This window comes from Vanessa cardui, chromosome 8, assembly GCF_905220365.1.
Source record: "Vanessa cardui chromosome 8, ilVanCard2.1, whole genome shotgun sequence".
In the NCBI taxonomy this organism is placed as follows: Eukaryota; Metazoa; Arthropoda; class Insecta; order Lepidoptera; family Nymphalidae; genus Vanessa; species Vanessa cardui.
In genome coordinates, this window is record NC_061130.1 from 4755207 (window position 1) to 4772150 (window position 16944).

At 33.2% G+C, this 16944-nt stretch overlaps 1 protein-coding gene across 1 annotated transcript; it reads left to right on the top strand.

Annotated features, from left to right (window-relative positions):
* The first annotated feature begins 554 nt into the window (after positions 1 to 554).
* LOC124531798 (piwi-like protein Siwi) lies at positions 555 to 12773 on the top strand. The gene is made up of 18 exons (XM_047106325.1): positions 555 to 668; positions 1106 to 1418; positions 1649 to 1786; positions 4524 to 4683; positions 5272 to 5383; positions 5935 to 6060; positions 6155 to 6256; positions 6336 to 6557; positions 6703 to 6963; positions 7167 to 7309; positions 7888 to 8033; positions 8115 to 8226; positions 8808 to 8937; positions 10094 to 10331; positions 10577 to 10653; positions 10727 to 10899; positions 11386 to 11485; positions 11902 to 12773. Exons 2-18 carry the CDS (start codon positions 1124 to 1126, stop codon positions 12064 to 12066), a joined length of 2700 nt encoding a protein of 899 aa, XP_046962281.1. The 5' UTR covers positions 555 to 668; positions 1106 to 1123; the 3' UTR covers positions 12067 to 12773.
* The last annotated feature ends 4171 nt before the right edge of the window (positions 12774 to 16944 follow it).

Genomic DNA, 16944 nt, shown 5'->3' on the forward strand with positions numbered 1-16944 from the left:
TACTTTATATTTTAGGCATTACCTAGATCTATTGTGAATTTTAAAGTATTTTTATATTCTTATTATAGTTAATATAATATTATGCACCTATATAATATTTTCGCCGTATGAGTTGAAAGTGGCAGCACTGGTCAAATTAAAATAACGATTTTATCAGAGTGTTTTAACTGTTACGTTGGCAGCATTACATATTCATATATTATTGCCATATAAAAATAAACTTTCTCTAAATGAGTTAGTTTACCAAAATTAAAAGTTTGATAATTCAAGTTCGAATATTTTTTTTTATATTAGCAATTTTACTAATCAAGTGATTTAAAATTGGCTTACACAAAGTAAAAGGTAATATAAAAAGTACATATTATTAATCCAAAAGGCAATGGTATTTTGACAAATTTACTTTATACTATATTCATCATATAAGTTTAAATTCCTGAATAATGTAAAAAAAATAGTGATTATACTCGACGTACTTTTATTTACTTTAGTGATTCTATGACTGACTCTGGCAGCACCATTAGTACAGATTTTTTATAGGTTGGTACTCGACAGATTTTACTAATTACCTGTTGCCATTTTCATTAGAGACTTCGGTTGACTCTTTACTTTTTAGTATTGGTAGTTTGTTTAAAGTTCTAGGTTTATTGATTATCTAGATAATTACCTAGGTAACAACTGATTTTTAAATTAAAGTTGGACGTGTCTTCATATCCTATCATTTGCAATTTTCCTAGTTATTTAAAAATACAATTTATCAGCCTAGACATAAAATTATTTACACAGTTCTTTTATTAAAAAACGTCTCATATTGTTTATAATATAAAAAAAAAAAAAACTATTACAATCTTAGTAATGTGTTATTTTATATATGTATTAAGAATATTTAATTTAAATCATATTAATTTACAATTACCTACCTACCTATTGTAAAAAATAACATGCCTCCATTTTTAAAACAGTTTGACCTTGTTTATTATTTTTTAAACTTCGCAAAACGTAAATATTTTTAATATATTTTTAGTGGTTTTAGCAATCTTAAACACAAATATTAGAGTTTATAGTAAGGCTATACTTTATAATACTTACATCGTAATTTGCGTTGCAGATTCAGCTAAAATAAAACATGTCTGAGCGTGGTCGTGGAAGAGCCCGCGGACGTGCGGGAAGAGGAGGAGATGGAACTGGACAACCACCGAGAAGACCTGGAGAGCAGCCTAGGCCTCAACAGCAGCAACCAAGTCAACCTGGGCCTAGGCCGCAACCGCCATCGGCTTGGGGTCCACCGTCTGTTGCTCCTCCGGTTAGAGCGGGCATGCCTGCGCCGTCTGCTGGCAGGGCCTCTCATCGTACTACTCCTTCAACTCACGAGCACCCAGGCGATGTTGATATTCAGCAAAGAATGCAGTCAATTGCGATATGTATTTATCCTTTCATTTTTTTTTTAATATTTTTATTTATCTAAGAAATACATACATACCTATTGAAGTACTATTTAAAATCATATATATTGCAATTCAGTTGGGTCTGACCATGTGATAGAACTTAAATAACTTTTTTTATGTATGTATCCAAAAAACCACATTATCATATTTAAAAAATTAATGATTTATTTAATACTAGTAATATACCAATGATGATATTTTTTTAGCTCAATCCCAACCAACTGCTAGTGGAGAACCGGGGTCTACAGTTGTAGGTCGTGGATCACGCAGGGGTGGTGGACGTGTCCTGCCAGAACAAATGCAGATCATGCGCACTCGTCCCGATACAGTGACATCAAAGAAAGGTAATTTTACAATACATTGAATACTAATACAATAAATAAAGATGTATATAATAATAATTCACTTTGTTGTACATAACACAGCAAAGCAATTAACAAATTGCTTTTGCCAATATGTGAATCTATAGGGTTTATTATCCACAGTCTTGAAATGGAAAACTAAATAACATCCAATCTAACAATTGATTCGAATTATTGAATAGAAATATTCAATGATAAATAATCTTTGTAGTGTGAATTTAAAACTCATCTAGGGAGTATGTTTTTGCAGCTAACCCATCAAAAATAACAGATATTTTATATACAGATGTTTATAATTTTACCTAACATATACTTTAATAACTACATGCTGGAATGCACTTTCACACTCCTTGCAGCATATTAAAGTGAAGAGCACGAGATATAGTGCTCTTCACTTATGTTTATGACAAATCATATATATGACGGTGATAGTAATTCATCGTTATATATATGGAGCCAAGTACTAAGTATACTAAGTATACCGGGTCTACAGATATTTTGACTAATTTATACCTACCTGAATATATATGTATATAATTTATTTATTACATCTTGTCAATTCAGATCAATTTTGACATGACTAAATAGATTACTCAATCAAATATTCTGCACATATATTTTTTTTATTGTATAGGTTGGGAGAAGAGCAATTGGGCCACCTGATGTTAAGTGGTCACCAATTTTTAAATTTGAAGTGTTTTTAATTGTCTAACCATGCTTGAATGATTATTTTATTTGCTTTGATACTGTAAAAATTGTTCTTAACTTTTACCATTTGAAAAACAGCATATTTGTTATTAAACTCAACTCAACCAATGATTGTTTCAATCTAGAGGTTTTGTTTTGTGGAGTAAAAACTTAGAAGTAATCAAATTTGACTTTTCAAGATAATCTACACTAATACATGCGATTAACTCTTTCTATCTGTTACATTTTCATGGCTAAGCTAATTTGATGAAATTTGATATGAAGCAAGCATGTCTTATCTATCTATAGAACTAAACCAACACAGGCAAAAACAATGGACAATGTCATAGAGCTTTTGTTAATACAATGTTTTGAAATGATATATTTTAAATGGGTTTTAGAAAACTCTCAGAAACGATATATTAATACTTAGTGATGATTGGTTATTAGTGTCATGTTACTGACAGACACACATAACCAATCATCTGAGCTTTGTGAGCTTCTTTTCTTTCGGCTTTTTTGTGTCCATGTTAGTTCTGGAGATTCAAATCTAAATATTTTATGCTGATGTCTTTAGGTCTCATAATTTCTGGTGTGAGACAAGAATAAGTATCCAAGCATGAAAGCATTAAAGCATACTGTACTCACAGCAACAAATGACTTATGACTCTGTTTAAAATTTTCTATCCATTCATTCTAATTCACTTGCTTTATATATAACCTAGAAACCCAATATGTTAATATTGAAATTTTAAGTAGTTTTAGTTTTTATTTCCATTAAATAACTTTCATGTTATTACATAAGCATATTATGTAAGTGAGCTGTTGAGCTATCAGTACTTTATTCCTTAATCAATTTTTATTTTTATGTATATCTTAATTAATATTGGATCCATGGAGAATTACATGAGAAAATGAAATTGTTACATGTTGAAAATAAATTTAAGAATCTACGAAAATTAAAAAATAAAGAACTGTTTAAAAACGGAATGAATTTCATATAAAAAAGTAATATTCATTATATAAAACAACAAAATAATATAATAAATATTCTGCAACAATGAGATTTCATCAGTTGTTGAGCAAAAATCATGACCAATGTGTTCTTGTATTACTAAGCACTGCATTGTAGATACAGACTGGAAATTTGATCTCTTTCCTCATAGCTACAAACATAGTATGTGAGGAAAGAGATCAATAGCTTACATTTAATTAAAGTACAGAATACAATCATTCATTGATTTAACTACTACCAAAAAGAAATGTTATGTTAACTACTAGAGGCGCCGGCTTCGCATGGAATTTGTTTATTTACGACATCTCATTAGAAACATCTAAAATTATCAATACACAATTTAGTAAAGCTATATTGTGTATACCATGTTTTATATACAAAAACCGCATCAATATCCGTTGCGTAATTTTAAAGATCTAAGCATACATAGAGTCATACAGCAGTAAGCGACTTTGTTTTGTATGTAATGATGATAATTGCTTGTTTGGTCTTGTTAGTATTGTTATCCTTAGGAATTTATGATGGCTATAATATTGTTGTGTAAACAGGAATCCTTCAGTTTAAAAACCGGAAACTATTATTGTTTAAGTCTTTATTTATTTGTACAGCCCAGTTGTAATTAGTGTATTGTTATTGTTACTCCTAACATAAATTAATTCAATAAAATGTTGTAATCTAGAGAAATATAAATATTAATGTTAATTTTTGTTTAGATGGTGAATGCTTTAATATTTATTTTCTAATTATTAATTAATAATATTTCTTGATTATTTGATAGTTTAGTGGAATTCTTATATGTATTTTTTTTTTCACTTAAAAATATTCTATAAAATATGTGTATTGTAATGTTAAAGTGCATGCCGAGACTACTTGTAATTAGCAGAACATTTTCCTTGATTCAAGTTGTTATATTGTACGTATTCAATGTGTTATTGTATCTACTGTTAGTTGTCTTAAGTAAATAAATAAGTTTTATAGTTATAAAATAAAAATCTAAATATTAGATATTTGTTTTAGGAAGTACCGGAACACCATTGGATCTGAGCGCCAACTACTTCACAGTTGAAACAACTCCTAACTGGTCTCTCTATCAGTATCATGTTGATTTCTCACCGGAAGAAGATAATACTGGAATTCGTAAAGCGCTGTTACGTGTTCACGCAAAAACACTTGGAGGGTAACTATGAAAAACACTTTAAATCTTTACTTACAAAATTATTTTGCTCAATGTTTACGGAAATATGATATTCTGTTAAACTAATATCACAACAGTGGCGTAGCTATCTTAGGGCCAGGTGGTGCAGAGCACCAGAGCACTGGACTTCAAGGGGCCCTCAAAACTAAACTTTAGGGTAATGTTGTCTTAAATTTTCGCGATAATTACACATTCAAATAAAACTAGTTTTACGGATTTAAATCGCGTATATTAATTATTTTTTTAAGATCCCGACGTTTCGATCACTTTACAGCGTTCGTGGTTACGGGTAGACCCGTGACCATGGGATGTTAAAAAATAATTAATATAAGCGATTCAAATCCGTAAAAACTAGTTTTATTTCAATAAACCTTAGTGTTTAGCTTAAGCTTAGGCTTCTGAAGCTAGAAAATCACGACTCGCAATATTTATTATTTGGTATCTATAATTTTAAAAGTTACTTTTATTACTTAACGAGGGATGGGAAAGATTCTTTTTACATGCACCGGGGCCCCTTCCTCACCTAGCTACGCTACTGAAACACACTTAAACATTTATTTATATTTCCAGATATATATTTGATGGTTCAGCATTGTATACTGTATCTCGATTACATCCAGAGCCATTGGAATTGTACTCTGATCGCACTACAGATGGTGCCCGCATGAGAATATTAGTCAAGGTTCGTTTACTTTGCAATCTACATAGTTTTATTAAATTGCGTTGTTGTTTTCTTGTACAGCTCTAAAGTTAAAAATCCTTTAGATACCTGGACTTGGGTTATTAAAATTAAGATTTATTAATTTACATTGGTTATGAGATACAATGATTTTCAGGCAGGATATATAATATGCATATAGAATTGTAATTAAATATCATGACTGTTTTTTTAAATGTTGAAAAAGAGTAACTACTGAATTTCTTGCCAGTTTTTCTCGGCAGAATCCACTTTCCAAAGAGGTTGTTAAAAAAAATTGTTAAATGACAAATTAAAAGTGCTTGTAAAAGCCTACCTGAATAAAGGATATTATTATTTGATTTGCTTTGAATCCCAAACCAAATTACTAGAACAAAAGCAGTTGTACGGCTACAATGAAAATTTTGATTCAATTGCAATAAAGTAATCATGAGATTGCTCCATACAAACTTGTGCCCTACAATATCTCCTGTGTAATTGACTGAGTTGGTCACTGTGTTCAATAGAATGAATATTCTAAAATATTTATCTTACAGCTTACCTGCCAAGTCAGCCCCGGTGACTATCACTACATTCAAATATTCAACATCATTATAAGAACATGCTTCAGCATTATGCAACTGCAGCTGATGAACAGAGATTTCTTTGATCCTGCTGCAAAGGTAACGAAATGAGTTAAATACTTTAAAACAAATAATACAAAAAAATATTAAGTAAGAAATTTGTTTTACACACTTTTATTAACATGATTGACAGATTGATATTCCCGAGTATAAACTTCAAATATGGCCAGGATATAAAACTACTATCAATCAATATGAAGATCGCCTTCTGATGGTGACTGAAATCACACACAAAGTAAGTGAAACTAGAACATCATAATTCATGTTACTGCTAAGTCCAACTCGGTGATTGATTAACCTATTGATTTTTTAAGGTTCTTCGCATGGACACAGTGCTTCAAATGCTCAAAGAATATGCATCAACCAAGGGTGCAAACTACAAAAAAATATTTTTGGAAGACATCGTCGGTAAGATCGTCATGACAGACTACAACAAGAAAACATACAGGGTCGATGACGTCACCTGGGGCGAGACACCGTCGTCGACTTTCAAAATGAAAAATGAGAACGTCTCGTATCTCGACTACTACGCAAAGGTAAATAAGAACGAGCTCTGCTACGTATGTTAAATGTATACGAGCTCTGCTGCGTATGTTAAATGTATACGAGCTCTGCTACGTATGTTAAATGTATACGAATTAAAATAGTTAACGGTAAATTTTAAATGATGGTCCGTTTTAGAAATACAACATCAGGATCCAGGACGGCGGGCAGCCGCTGCTGATATCGCGGTCGAAGGCGCGCGACATCCGCGCCGGCATGCCCGAGCTCGTGTACCTGGTGCCCGAGCTGTGCCGCCAGACCGGCCTGTCCGACGACATGCGGAGCAACTTCCAGCTAATGCGCTCGCTCGCCGTGCACACCAAGATCGGGCCCGACGTGCGCATACAAAGGCTTCTCAACTTCAATCGACGCCTCACGCAAAATAAGCAAGTCGTTGAGGCAAGTTGTAAACAATCGCATATGAAAAGTGGTCAGGGTGTATGCCCATATTTTGGTGTCAGATGTCAACGGTGGTCATCAATTTAATTTATTCACTGAAGAACTACGATCGCATATGAAAAGTGGTCAGGGTGTATCCCATGTGGTGTCAGGTGTCAACAGTGGTCATCGGTTTAATTTATAAAATTTAATTTTTTTGGCAGGAACTCGCTAAATGGAATATGAAACTATCGAATTCATTGGTACGCTTCAAAGGTCGCCAACTTCCAGCTGAGAACATTATTCAAGGTGGCAATGCCAAATACCCAGCTGGTGACACCAATGATGGCTGGACTAGAGATATGCGGTATGAATTATTTTGCAAGTTATATAATGAAATTAGCTTAACGTTGATAAACTATGTTTTATAGTGAATCATCTTGCAATCACAGATTTCTCTAAGGAATTGTCCCCATAGATGTTTGATTGTTTTAAATGTATTCTTAGACACCTAGAAGATGATTGATGATGTTAGAATGATTGCATCTTAACTGATGATTGCGGGTTCAAACCCAGGCAAGCACCGCTGATTCATGTGCCTAATTTGTCTTTATAATTCATCTCGTGCTCAGCGGTGAAGGAAAACATCGTGAGGAAACCTGCATGTGACAAATTTCATAGAAATTCTGCCAGTGGTGGTATATGTTCCAAACCTTCTCCTCAAAGGGAGAGGAGGCCTTTAGCCCAGCAGTGGAAATTTACAGGCTGTTGTTGTTGTAGAAGATGATTTGATGCAGCTATTTTTTGATCAGTGGATCAATTCATCGCAAACAATTAAATATATGTATATACTATAGTACTAAATTATTTAGTAAAACCTTTCTTCGATGAATAAATACAAAATGTGGTTTATAGTAAGCAAAATATTGTTTTTGCTTGTTTTAGATCTAAAAGCTTGTTCACCATCGCGAATTTGCCTTCATGGGTTGTAATAACACCTGAGCGACAGCGTAGAGATACAGAAGGATTCGTTGAATTGATTATGAAGACTGGAAACGGTGTGGGCTTCCGAATGCCGAGACCAGAAATAGGTATGATTTTTATTACATACAATTTTGATATTATCTCACAAATTAAGAATTGGTCATTTAATATATGTGAAATTATTATAGTTACTATCCAGCGTGATGGTCAGATGGAGTATGCTGGAATGTGCGAGAACGTTATCGCAAGAAAAAATCCTGCAATGATAGTTTGTGTCCTGGCGCGAAATTATGCAGACAGGTAACCTTTCTCTAACTTTATGATTATAAAAATATTTTAAAGAAACTACTTCATTGCTGCCATGGAATGATTGCCATGCCATTGACTTGCCAAAGTGATGCAGCTTGTGTAGTATGGTTATTATATTTGTTAAAGGTCTAATAGCTAGTTCATTAGTCCACCACTTTGTCACGAATTCTTTAAGACCTTTAATTTAGAAAGTATTGCTACTCTCTCATTTTTCTACGAGCTTTATTCTTCCTCCTCCTTTAGTGTTCTCTGCCTGATCTCTATTCAGTCGTATTATATTACATTTAATGTAAAATTTATGTCTGCCACAGTAAAACCTTTATCTATGTAACAGTTCTAAACATGGCACTCTGATAGATTTATAAATCTCTATCTTTATCTAATCTTATCTAAAGTTTTAAAACAATGAATTAAATGTTTATTTGATCTTGTTTGGATTTTGTATCTTTTACATTCCGCTAAAAATGTATCAATAAAGTGTGTTTTTATTATGATTGTGTACATGAAAGCAATTGTTAGTGATATCATTTATATTTCATCGTAATGTTGTTAATTTTTATTTAAATGCTTAGGTATGAAGCCATCAAGAAAAAATGCACAGTGGATCGCGCTGTACCCACCCAAGTGATTTGCGCCCGAAACATGACTAGCAAATCTGCCATGTCCATAGCGACTAAAGTGGCTATCCAAATCAATTGCAAGGTATTACAGTTAATCCTTTTGTCTATAATAATAATATAAATGTCAAAGTTACTGTCAGTCGCTTTTTCACGATCAAACCGTTGAAACGAATTTGATGAAATTTGTGATGAAGCAAACTTGAACTCTAAAGAAGAACATAGACTATTTTTGCTTGACACATGACAACAAACACTCTAAAACGCGGGCGACTAGTATAGTTCTTTATACAGTTGAACCTCTACAAGCCAAACATCAAGGGAGACGCCAAAAAATTCGAGTTACAAAGTTTTCGACTTAGAGAATTTCGAATTAGGTGTGTTTTAATTCTACGTAATTAAGTAAATACAAAAATATGGCATACATAAAAGTCGATAACTTATTTTTATTCGAGATACAGTATTAAATTTAATTTTTCAAGTTATAGACGGAAATTATGTACCAAAATGGTTTAATGTTGTCTTAAATTTTTGCGATTACACATTGAAATAAAACTAGCAATAACGGATTTGAATCGCGTATATTAATTATTTTTAACATCCCGACGTTTCGAGCACTTTACAGCGTTCGTGGTCACGGGTAGACTACCACGAACGCTGTAAATAATTAATATTCGCGATTCAAATCCGTTATAGCTAGTTTTATTCCAAAATGGCTTTATGGTCTCGCTGATTATTTCGACTAAAAGAGGTTTGACATTTCTAGTAATGGAGGTTTTGGTGTTTGGATGGAAGGGAATAAAATATATTTTTGAGATTTTTAGGTTTTCAACTTATCGAGGTTCGACTTAACGAGGTTCTACTATATATGTGGAATTTGGAATAATATAGTCTAGATTTACACTCAATTCGTCGAAAGAGTCGAGATGGCCCAGTGGTTAGAACGCGTGCATCTTAACCGATGATTGCGGGTTCAAACCCAGGCAAGCACCTCTGTTTCATGTGCTTAATTTGTCTTTATAATTCATCTCGTGCTCTGCGTTGAAGGAAAACATCGTGAGGAAACCTGCATGTGACAACTTTCATAGAAATTCTGCTACATGTGTATTCCACCAACCCGCATTGGAACAGCGTGGTGGAATACATTTTCCATTCTCCTCAAAGGGAGAGGAGGCCTTTAGCCCAGCAGTGGGAATTTACAAGATGTTGTTGTTACACTAAATTCTCAATTTTGACAACAGCTCGGTGGAGCGCCTTGGGTCGTAGAAATCCCACTGCCCACTCTGATGGTGGTGGGCTACGACGTGTGCCACGACACCCGCTCCAAGGAGAAGAGCTTCGGCGCCTTCGTGGCGACCCTGGACCGGCACATGACCCACTACTACACCAGCGTCAACGCGCACACGTCGGGCGAGGAGCTCAGCGCGCACATTGGATTCAACATCTTGTGCGCTGTGCGAAAGTACCGCGAGAGGAATGGTTTGTATAAATGAATTAAATATTGTTTTGTAAAATAAATAGAAAATGAGAAATACTCGGATGAAGAACAAGTGCCCGAGTATATACATGATTTTATAAGAAAACTACATACATACAAAAATAATAATCATAATATATCTTTACGTTTCCCAAAGCATGTTATGTACAACCTTTATGTTTATAAACAAAATTGTATGTACTTTATGTGTATAACACTAAGTATTCATTATTTGTTATTGTTATAGGTGTTTTGCCAGGACGCATCTTCTTTTACCGCGATGGCGTAGGCGATGGGCAGATTCCATACGTCAAGAGCCACGAAGTGAGTCACACAAAATATAAATGAAATGAAGTTAAATAAAGGAAAATAATACTACATTATTATTATTTTATAGGTGGAGGAGATTAAGAAGAAACTAGCAGAGGTCTATGGTAACACTGACATCAAAATGGCGTTCATCGTTGTTTCCAAGAGGATCAATACAAGAGTATTCATTGACTGCGGTCGCACCGGCGAGAATCCTCGTCCCGGCACTGTTATAGATGACGTGGTCACGCTGCCAGAGCGGTAAGCTCATCTTAAACTATATTAATATTATAAATGTGAAAGTGACTCTGTCTGTCTGTCTGTCTGTCTCTCTCTCGACAACAACAACAGCCTGTAAATTCACACTGATGGGCTAAAGGCTTCCTCTCCCTTTGAGGAGAGGTTTAGAACATATTCCACAACGCTGTTCAAATGCGGGTTTGTGGAATACACATGTGGCAGAATTTCTATGAAATTTGTCCCATGCAGGTTTCCTCACGATGTTTTCCTTCACCACGCCAAACAACAGTGCTTGGTATTGTTGAGTACCGGTTTGAAGGGCGAGTGAGCCAGTGTAACTACAGGCACAGGGGACATCTTAGTTCCCAAGGTTGTTGGCGCAATGGCGATGAAAGTAGATTGTGACCACCTACCATCAGAGGCCCATACCGTTCGTCAACCAATAGTATAAAAAAATACATTCATCTTTTTTTACTTTACAGCTAACATGAATCTGTTTTGTTTCAGATACGACTTCTTCTTAGTATCCCAGAATGTGCGCGAAGGAACTATCGCTCCCACTTCCTACAACGTCATCGAGGATACCTCGAGTTTGGATCCCGATCGCGTAAGTTTAATCCGCTTTGTAACAATATAGCTAGGAACTCTAAAATAACTAAAATGAAATACATGGCTTAGTTTAATTAAGATAACTTCAAAAGTATTATCATAATTAGATTATTTAATGTATATTAATTATAATTTAAGGTCTTTTAAGAATTGATACTGTACTTTAAGATTATGAGATATTTGCAAAATTAAAAGCGGTATATAATATGTGATCTCAGTACAAAATTAACTATTAATATTATAAATGTGATTGTTTGTCGCTCCTTCACGACCAAACTAATTAACTATCATTATCTTCATCCTCATTCCTCCAAATACTTACTCCAATAAAGGTCATTTTATACAAAATAGTAATATTTTATTGAAAAAAAAGTAAAAATAAAAACATAAAAATAATCGCGTGAACCGTTCCAGATCCAGCGGCTGACGTACAAACTGACGCACATGTACTTCAACTGCTCGACGCAGGTTCGCGTGCCAGCCGTGTGCCAGTACGCGCACAAGCTGGCCTTCCTGGCCGCCAACAGCCTGCACAACCAACCGCACTACTCGCTCAACGAAACTCTCTACTTCCTTTAATTTTTTTTTTTTTTTTTTACTATTTGTTTTAATCGCTAAGTTGAACCACCTGATTTATATTGATAAGTTCTTATTATTGTTATTATTGAACAGCTCACATTGCATTTAATTTAGTTTGTAGTTTCAGTGCTTGGATATTAATAGTTCCTATACATTCGTTTTGTTAATATTGTGCATTTACTGTCATGTCAGTTATAAGCTACACGAGTAATTCTGAGTAAGATATTGTTGTTTCAATCTTTTAGGTCGTAAGGTTTTTGATTATCGATTTTGATGGCGAAATGTTAAAATTTCGTTTTTTTTTCCTATGTGTATTTATAAGTTACACTTGTTATCTACACATATTTCAATAGGATATATTGATGTTTCGATGTTATTAATAAGACTGTAATTTTTCGACTATTCGATACTTACATATTAATGACGAGAGTCAAAAAAATTGCAGCTGTATTCGGCTGTTTAAATATAGAACATTCTGGGGAATTTAAAATTTGTCAGTGTCTAAGTGTCATATTAAGTGTTAGGTTTAAGAAATATAAAAGACTCGATGAAACAATTACTCTTTTCGATAAACGTGATTTCTAATTGTTAATAAGTGTTTTAAATAGTTTACACATGGCCTGAGTTACTACATTTGTGTCAATTTACCTCCAAATACTACTGATCATTAGTAAGGAATATTTTATTCAGCATGTCATAGTTAACTTGTCTTAACCAAGATTGCAGGAGGTGTTTTATGGGGGTTTCGTCTATAGTGGAATCTGGAATTAACACACACATACACACCCACAACACTTACATACACACATACATATGCACCCACACACACACACCCACACACACACACACCCACTCACACACACTCCCACACACACACACCCACACACCCACACACACACACCCACACACACACACCCACACACACACACCCACACACACACCCACACACACATACACACCACCACCACTCCACACAAACACAACTTGTATCAATGTGGTGTTTCAGACAATCTCATAGTGTAAGGATAATGAACCTGGTTTGTTCAGATTATTTTTTTTTTCTACCTCGTTTCTACATATTAACGTGTGCTAAAGTGTAAATTGCGAAAGACTAATATGAAGGACTTGATCTGTTTTTGATTGCCATTATAAAAGTATTAATGGCCAGATTCACTTGTCACCGTGATTATTAATTATATTTTTTTATTAGAATATATAAGATTTTTTAAAACGTGATTACTTTTGTTACTTTATATTGAATAAAGTCTAATGTCTACGGATTGGTGTTTTATTTATATCTCCAAACAAATCGTGTCATAACGATTATAAATGTTAAAGAGTAACCCTAGCTTCTATACGGTGTTACGACAGTTTATTCTATATCATAATATATATTATATTATTATTGCATATTATGAATATAGCAGAGGTTATTATTGTAATTAAGTGATCAATAATTTGTGAAACTGTAATTAATATTATTTTATATGGCATAGCATTTAATACTAGCATGTAACACTATTTCTTATTTTAAATATGATTGAGCTGTCATTAGAAAATAATTGGACTATAGGGCGGCATTGCAACAAAAGATAGAGAGATTGGAGGATCATTGTAAAATATAATTTTATTTTGACCATACCGAACTACTACAATTAATTACACATTATTGAATACTTTGTATTGTACATAAGCAGACGTGGGCGCTGTAATTAATAGGAATCAATACTTAACACGTTCACTGCCACCTACATTTTTCCTATGCTTATAGCGATGCCGGCATACATAATGCCGCGAACACGCTAAGCGTGTCCCCGGCATCGCTAGATAAATTGTATGGACAAGCGTAGCGTGTCCACTGGCACAGGAACAATAAAATTGTTATTTTTTTGTTAAAACGGTCTTTTTTAGTTAATATTTCTTGTGTTATGCAATAATTAAGGTGTTTAGAATGATGTTGTCAGTGTTTTATCCCGGAATTATGACAAAAAACCGCTTTTATGGTAACTAAACATCATAATGAATCAGTGGTTGTAAAACTTTTTAATAAATTCCCACATATCATATTTACATTGGTGTCGAATTTGATATATACTTTTTATCGCGTTATGATTTAGTTCGTATTTCAATAAAAAAATTGTTCATGATATATACTGTTATCTGTTATCTACTGTTGTATCCCTGCAAAGGACGCGGGTCAGTTTGAAATTAGTAAGGTATAATCAAATAAAATAAAATAGAACTTTCAATATGTACAAATTAAAACAGTGTTTAAATTTCGCTTCATAAAGTGTCCATAAAAATCCACCTCCTTTTTTTTCTCAAATACATACTTATTAATTTCTAAAATCAATTTTTATCTCACTTGTTTCGTTCACTTTCTTTTTAGTTGCTAGAAATGTTCAAAGGTCATAGGATATCGATTCGGTGCACATGTCTTGATATAATAATAAAGATAAATTAAATAAGTAATAATTAATAAACAAATAATTAAAAAAATAATCAAGCTTCTTGTAAGCTAAACTCGTTTCATTGTTTCATTACTTCAATTCTTGTAACACGAATTTGAAGTTGACATGTGTTTACATTTTTAAGGTAAATCAGCCTTATTTAGTGTTTGATTTTATATATTTGGTGTATGTATGTGGTAGTTAATGATTAATCGAACTAACATATAGGTACTTGTAATACATAATCAGTATCAGTATCAACATAACACGAAGTAAGACAATTTAGTATAAACTTTGTCATTAAATAGGAATGGCAGAATTACGGCTTATATAGTTTTACTACAAAGGTGTATAAATTTTTATAATAATAGATATTTGTACAAAAAAAAAATGTAACAAAGTTCCTCAAATTTGAGAAAACAATAACAAAATTAGTTCAATTGTCAACAAATTGGTAATAAGCCATTAATAAAATGTGGTTTGTTGAAAAAACAGTTTGACAATCTATGATTATCCTTAATAAGTGAACAAGCCTAGCGTGTCGCCGGCATTACAAAAGACATTTTTTTCTAAAATAAAAAAAAAATATTATTTTTAACGGGCCACTTAAAAACTCAGTAGCTTATCGCTTGAAGATTGCACTCAATTAGTTTGAATGAATAATTTAGCCTAGTTTTTAAGATATCACTGAAATTCTTAGAACAAGCCTAGCGTGTTCGCGGCGTGGCTATAGAAATTCGCATGAACACGCTAGGCGTGTCGCTGGCACTGAACGTGTTAAATCATAATGCGGCACCAACCCTGGGATATAAGTAAAGTCCCTTAACCATCCCCCCAACCGAAACACAATATGCAGTCTTTTCATGGCAGTACAATATGGGGGTGATACCTACCCGGGTGGGCTCGCAAACAAAGCCCTACTGATATTTTTTCCACCTCACAAAAAGTAAACAATTTGTTCAGTCATCATGACTGACCGTAGTAGTATAGTTTTTTTGATCTGATGGAAGCAGTTGTAAGAACACGAGATTTGAAGATTACAGTTTTAATAGTAACCTTCAAAATATATCTGATCGTTAATATTTTGGGTGAAGTATTAAATGTAGATTGTAAGTGTTTATTATTTCAAATATTTTTTTTAATTATTAACAGATCGATACGTGATAACAGCAGTAAGTAAATTCGTAGAAAAATTAGAGAATAATAATTAAATTAATCGTAAATTCTTTACATGAAAATGTACGAAATGATTAGCTGTAAACCTTAAAAAAACTTTTAAGCGCCATTTCAAATAGTATATTTGATCATTTATAGTCTGCTATCGTTATGTTATTTACTATTATGTTTATTCTTTTAACTAACGGACTAATAAAAAAAATAATAAAATTCCTAAGAACCCCCGTGACGTAAATTCACAAGTTTTGAATTTTGATACAAGTAAACAAACAGCAGTTCAATACTGTACTGTATCTTCGACAAACACATATAATATTTTTATATGTTGTTTTTAATTTTTCGCAATCTTGACCGCAAGTATGACAATACTATTTTTGGATGAAACTTAGGAATATACGAAGCATAATATACACAATGGATGATGAAATAATAAAAACATTTAATTTTCAGATTGAGAGACAGCTTTCGACTGCAATTTTGTACCATGTTTTGTTCGGGTGTATCTATGAAACAAACGACCTTAAAATACGTTAAATAAATTATATATACTTATTAAAAGATTGTCTTATTGACGAATCGATATACATGGTGATTTGTATGTTCTGCCTCATTGGTTTTGTGGTTAGCTGATAAGGTCCTAAACGCCGGGATCTTATGCTCAAGTAGGAGAAAATCTCAGTGGAAGGCTGGAGTCTTTTGGTTGGCCCTAAGACTCTTTCTAGACGTATCAGATTTCTCTTTCCATCGCATTATAAAACTATATATATAAGACTACACTTGTGTTTGTGGCTTTGCGCACGCTCTTGTGCACTATAATATATTTTGCGTAGTTGGCTGATCTACTTGTGTTTATTTATAATGATCACATATTCAAGCCATATTTAGTGTTATTGTTTTCCGATTTTAAAATTAAGCAAGCCAATGTAACTACAACCAGAGATCTACCTAGCCTCCATGATAAGTAGCGTATTAGTAAGGATGGTTATTATATTATTAAGAGGTGTTTTAATCTATGTAAAAGAACAATAATAATCTACAGCCACAATTTTTTATTATTCGCCAAAGTACTTCGACACATAGGTCGTGAATTGACAAAAAGCTACTTGTAGAAAATATAATAAACTGGGTTCTAAACACTGAGCATATTTTCTCATCAAACGATAAAAGCTCAACATATGAATCCTAAACATAAAACAAACATATATTTTAATTATATAAGAGTTAAACCACAGATTTTTAGTCTCAATTGAAA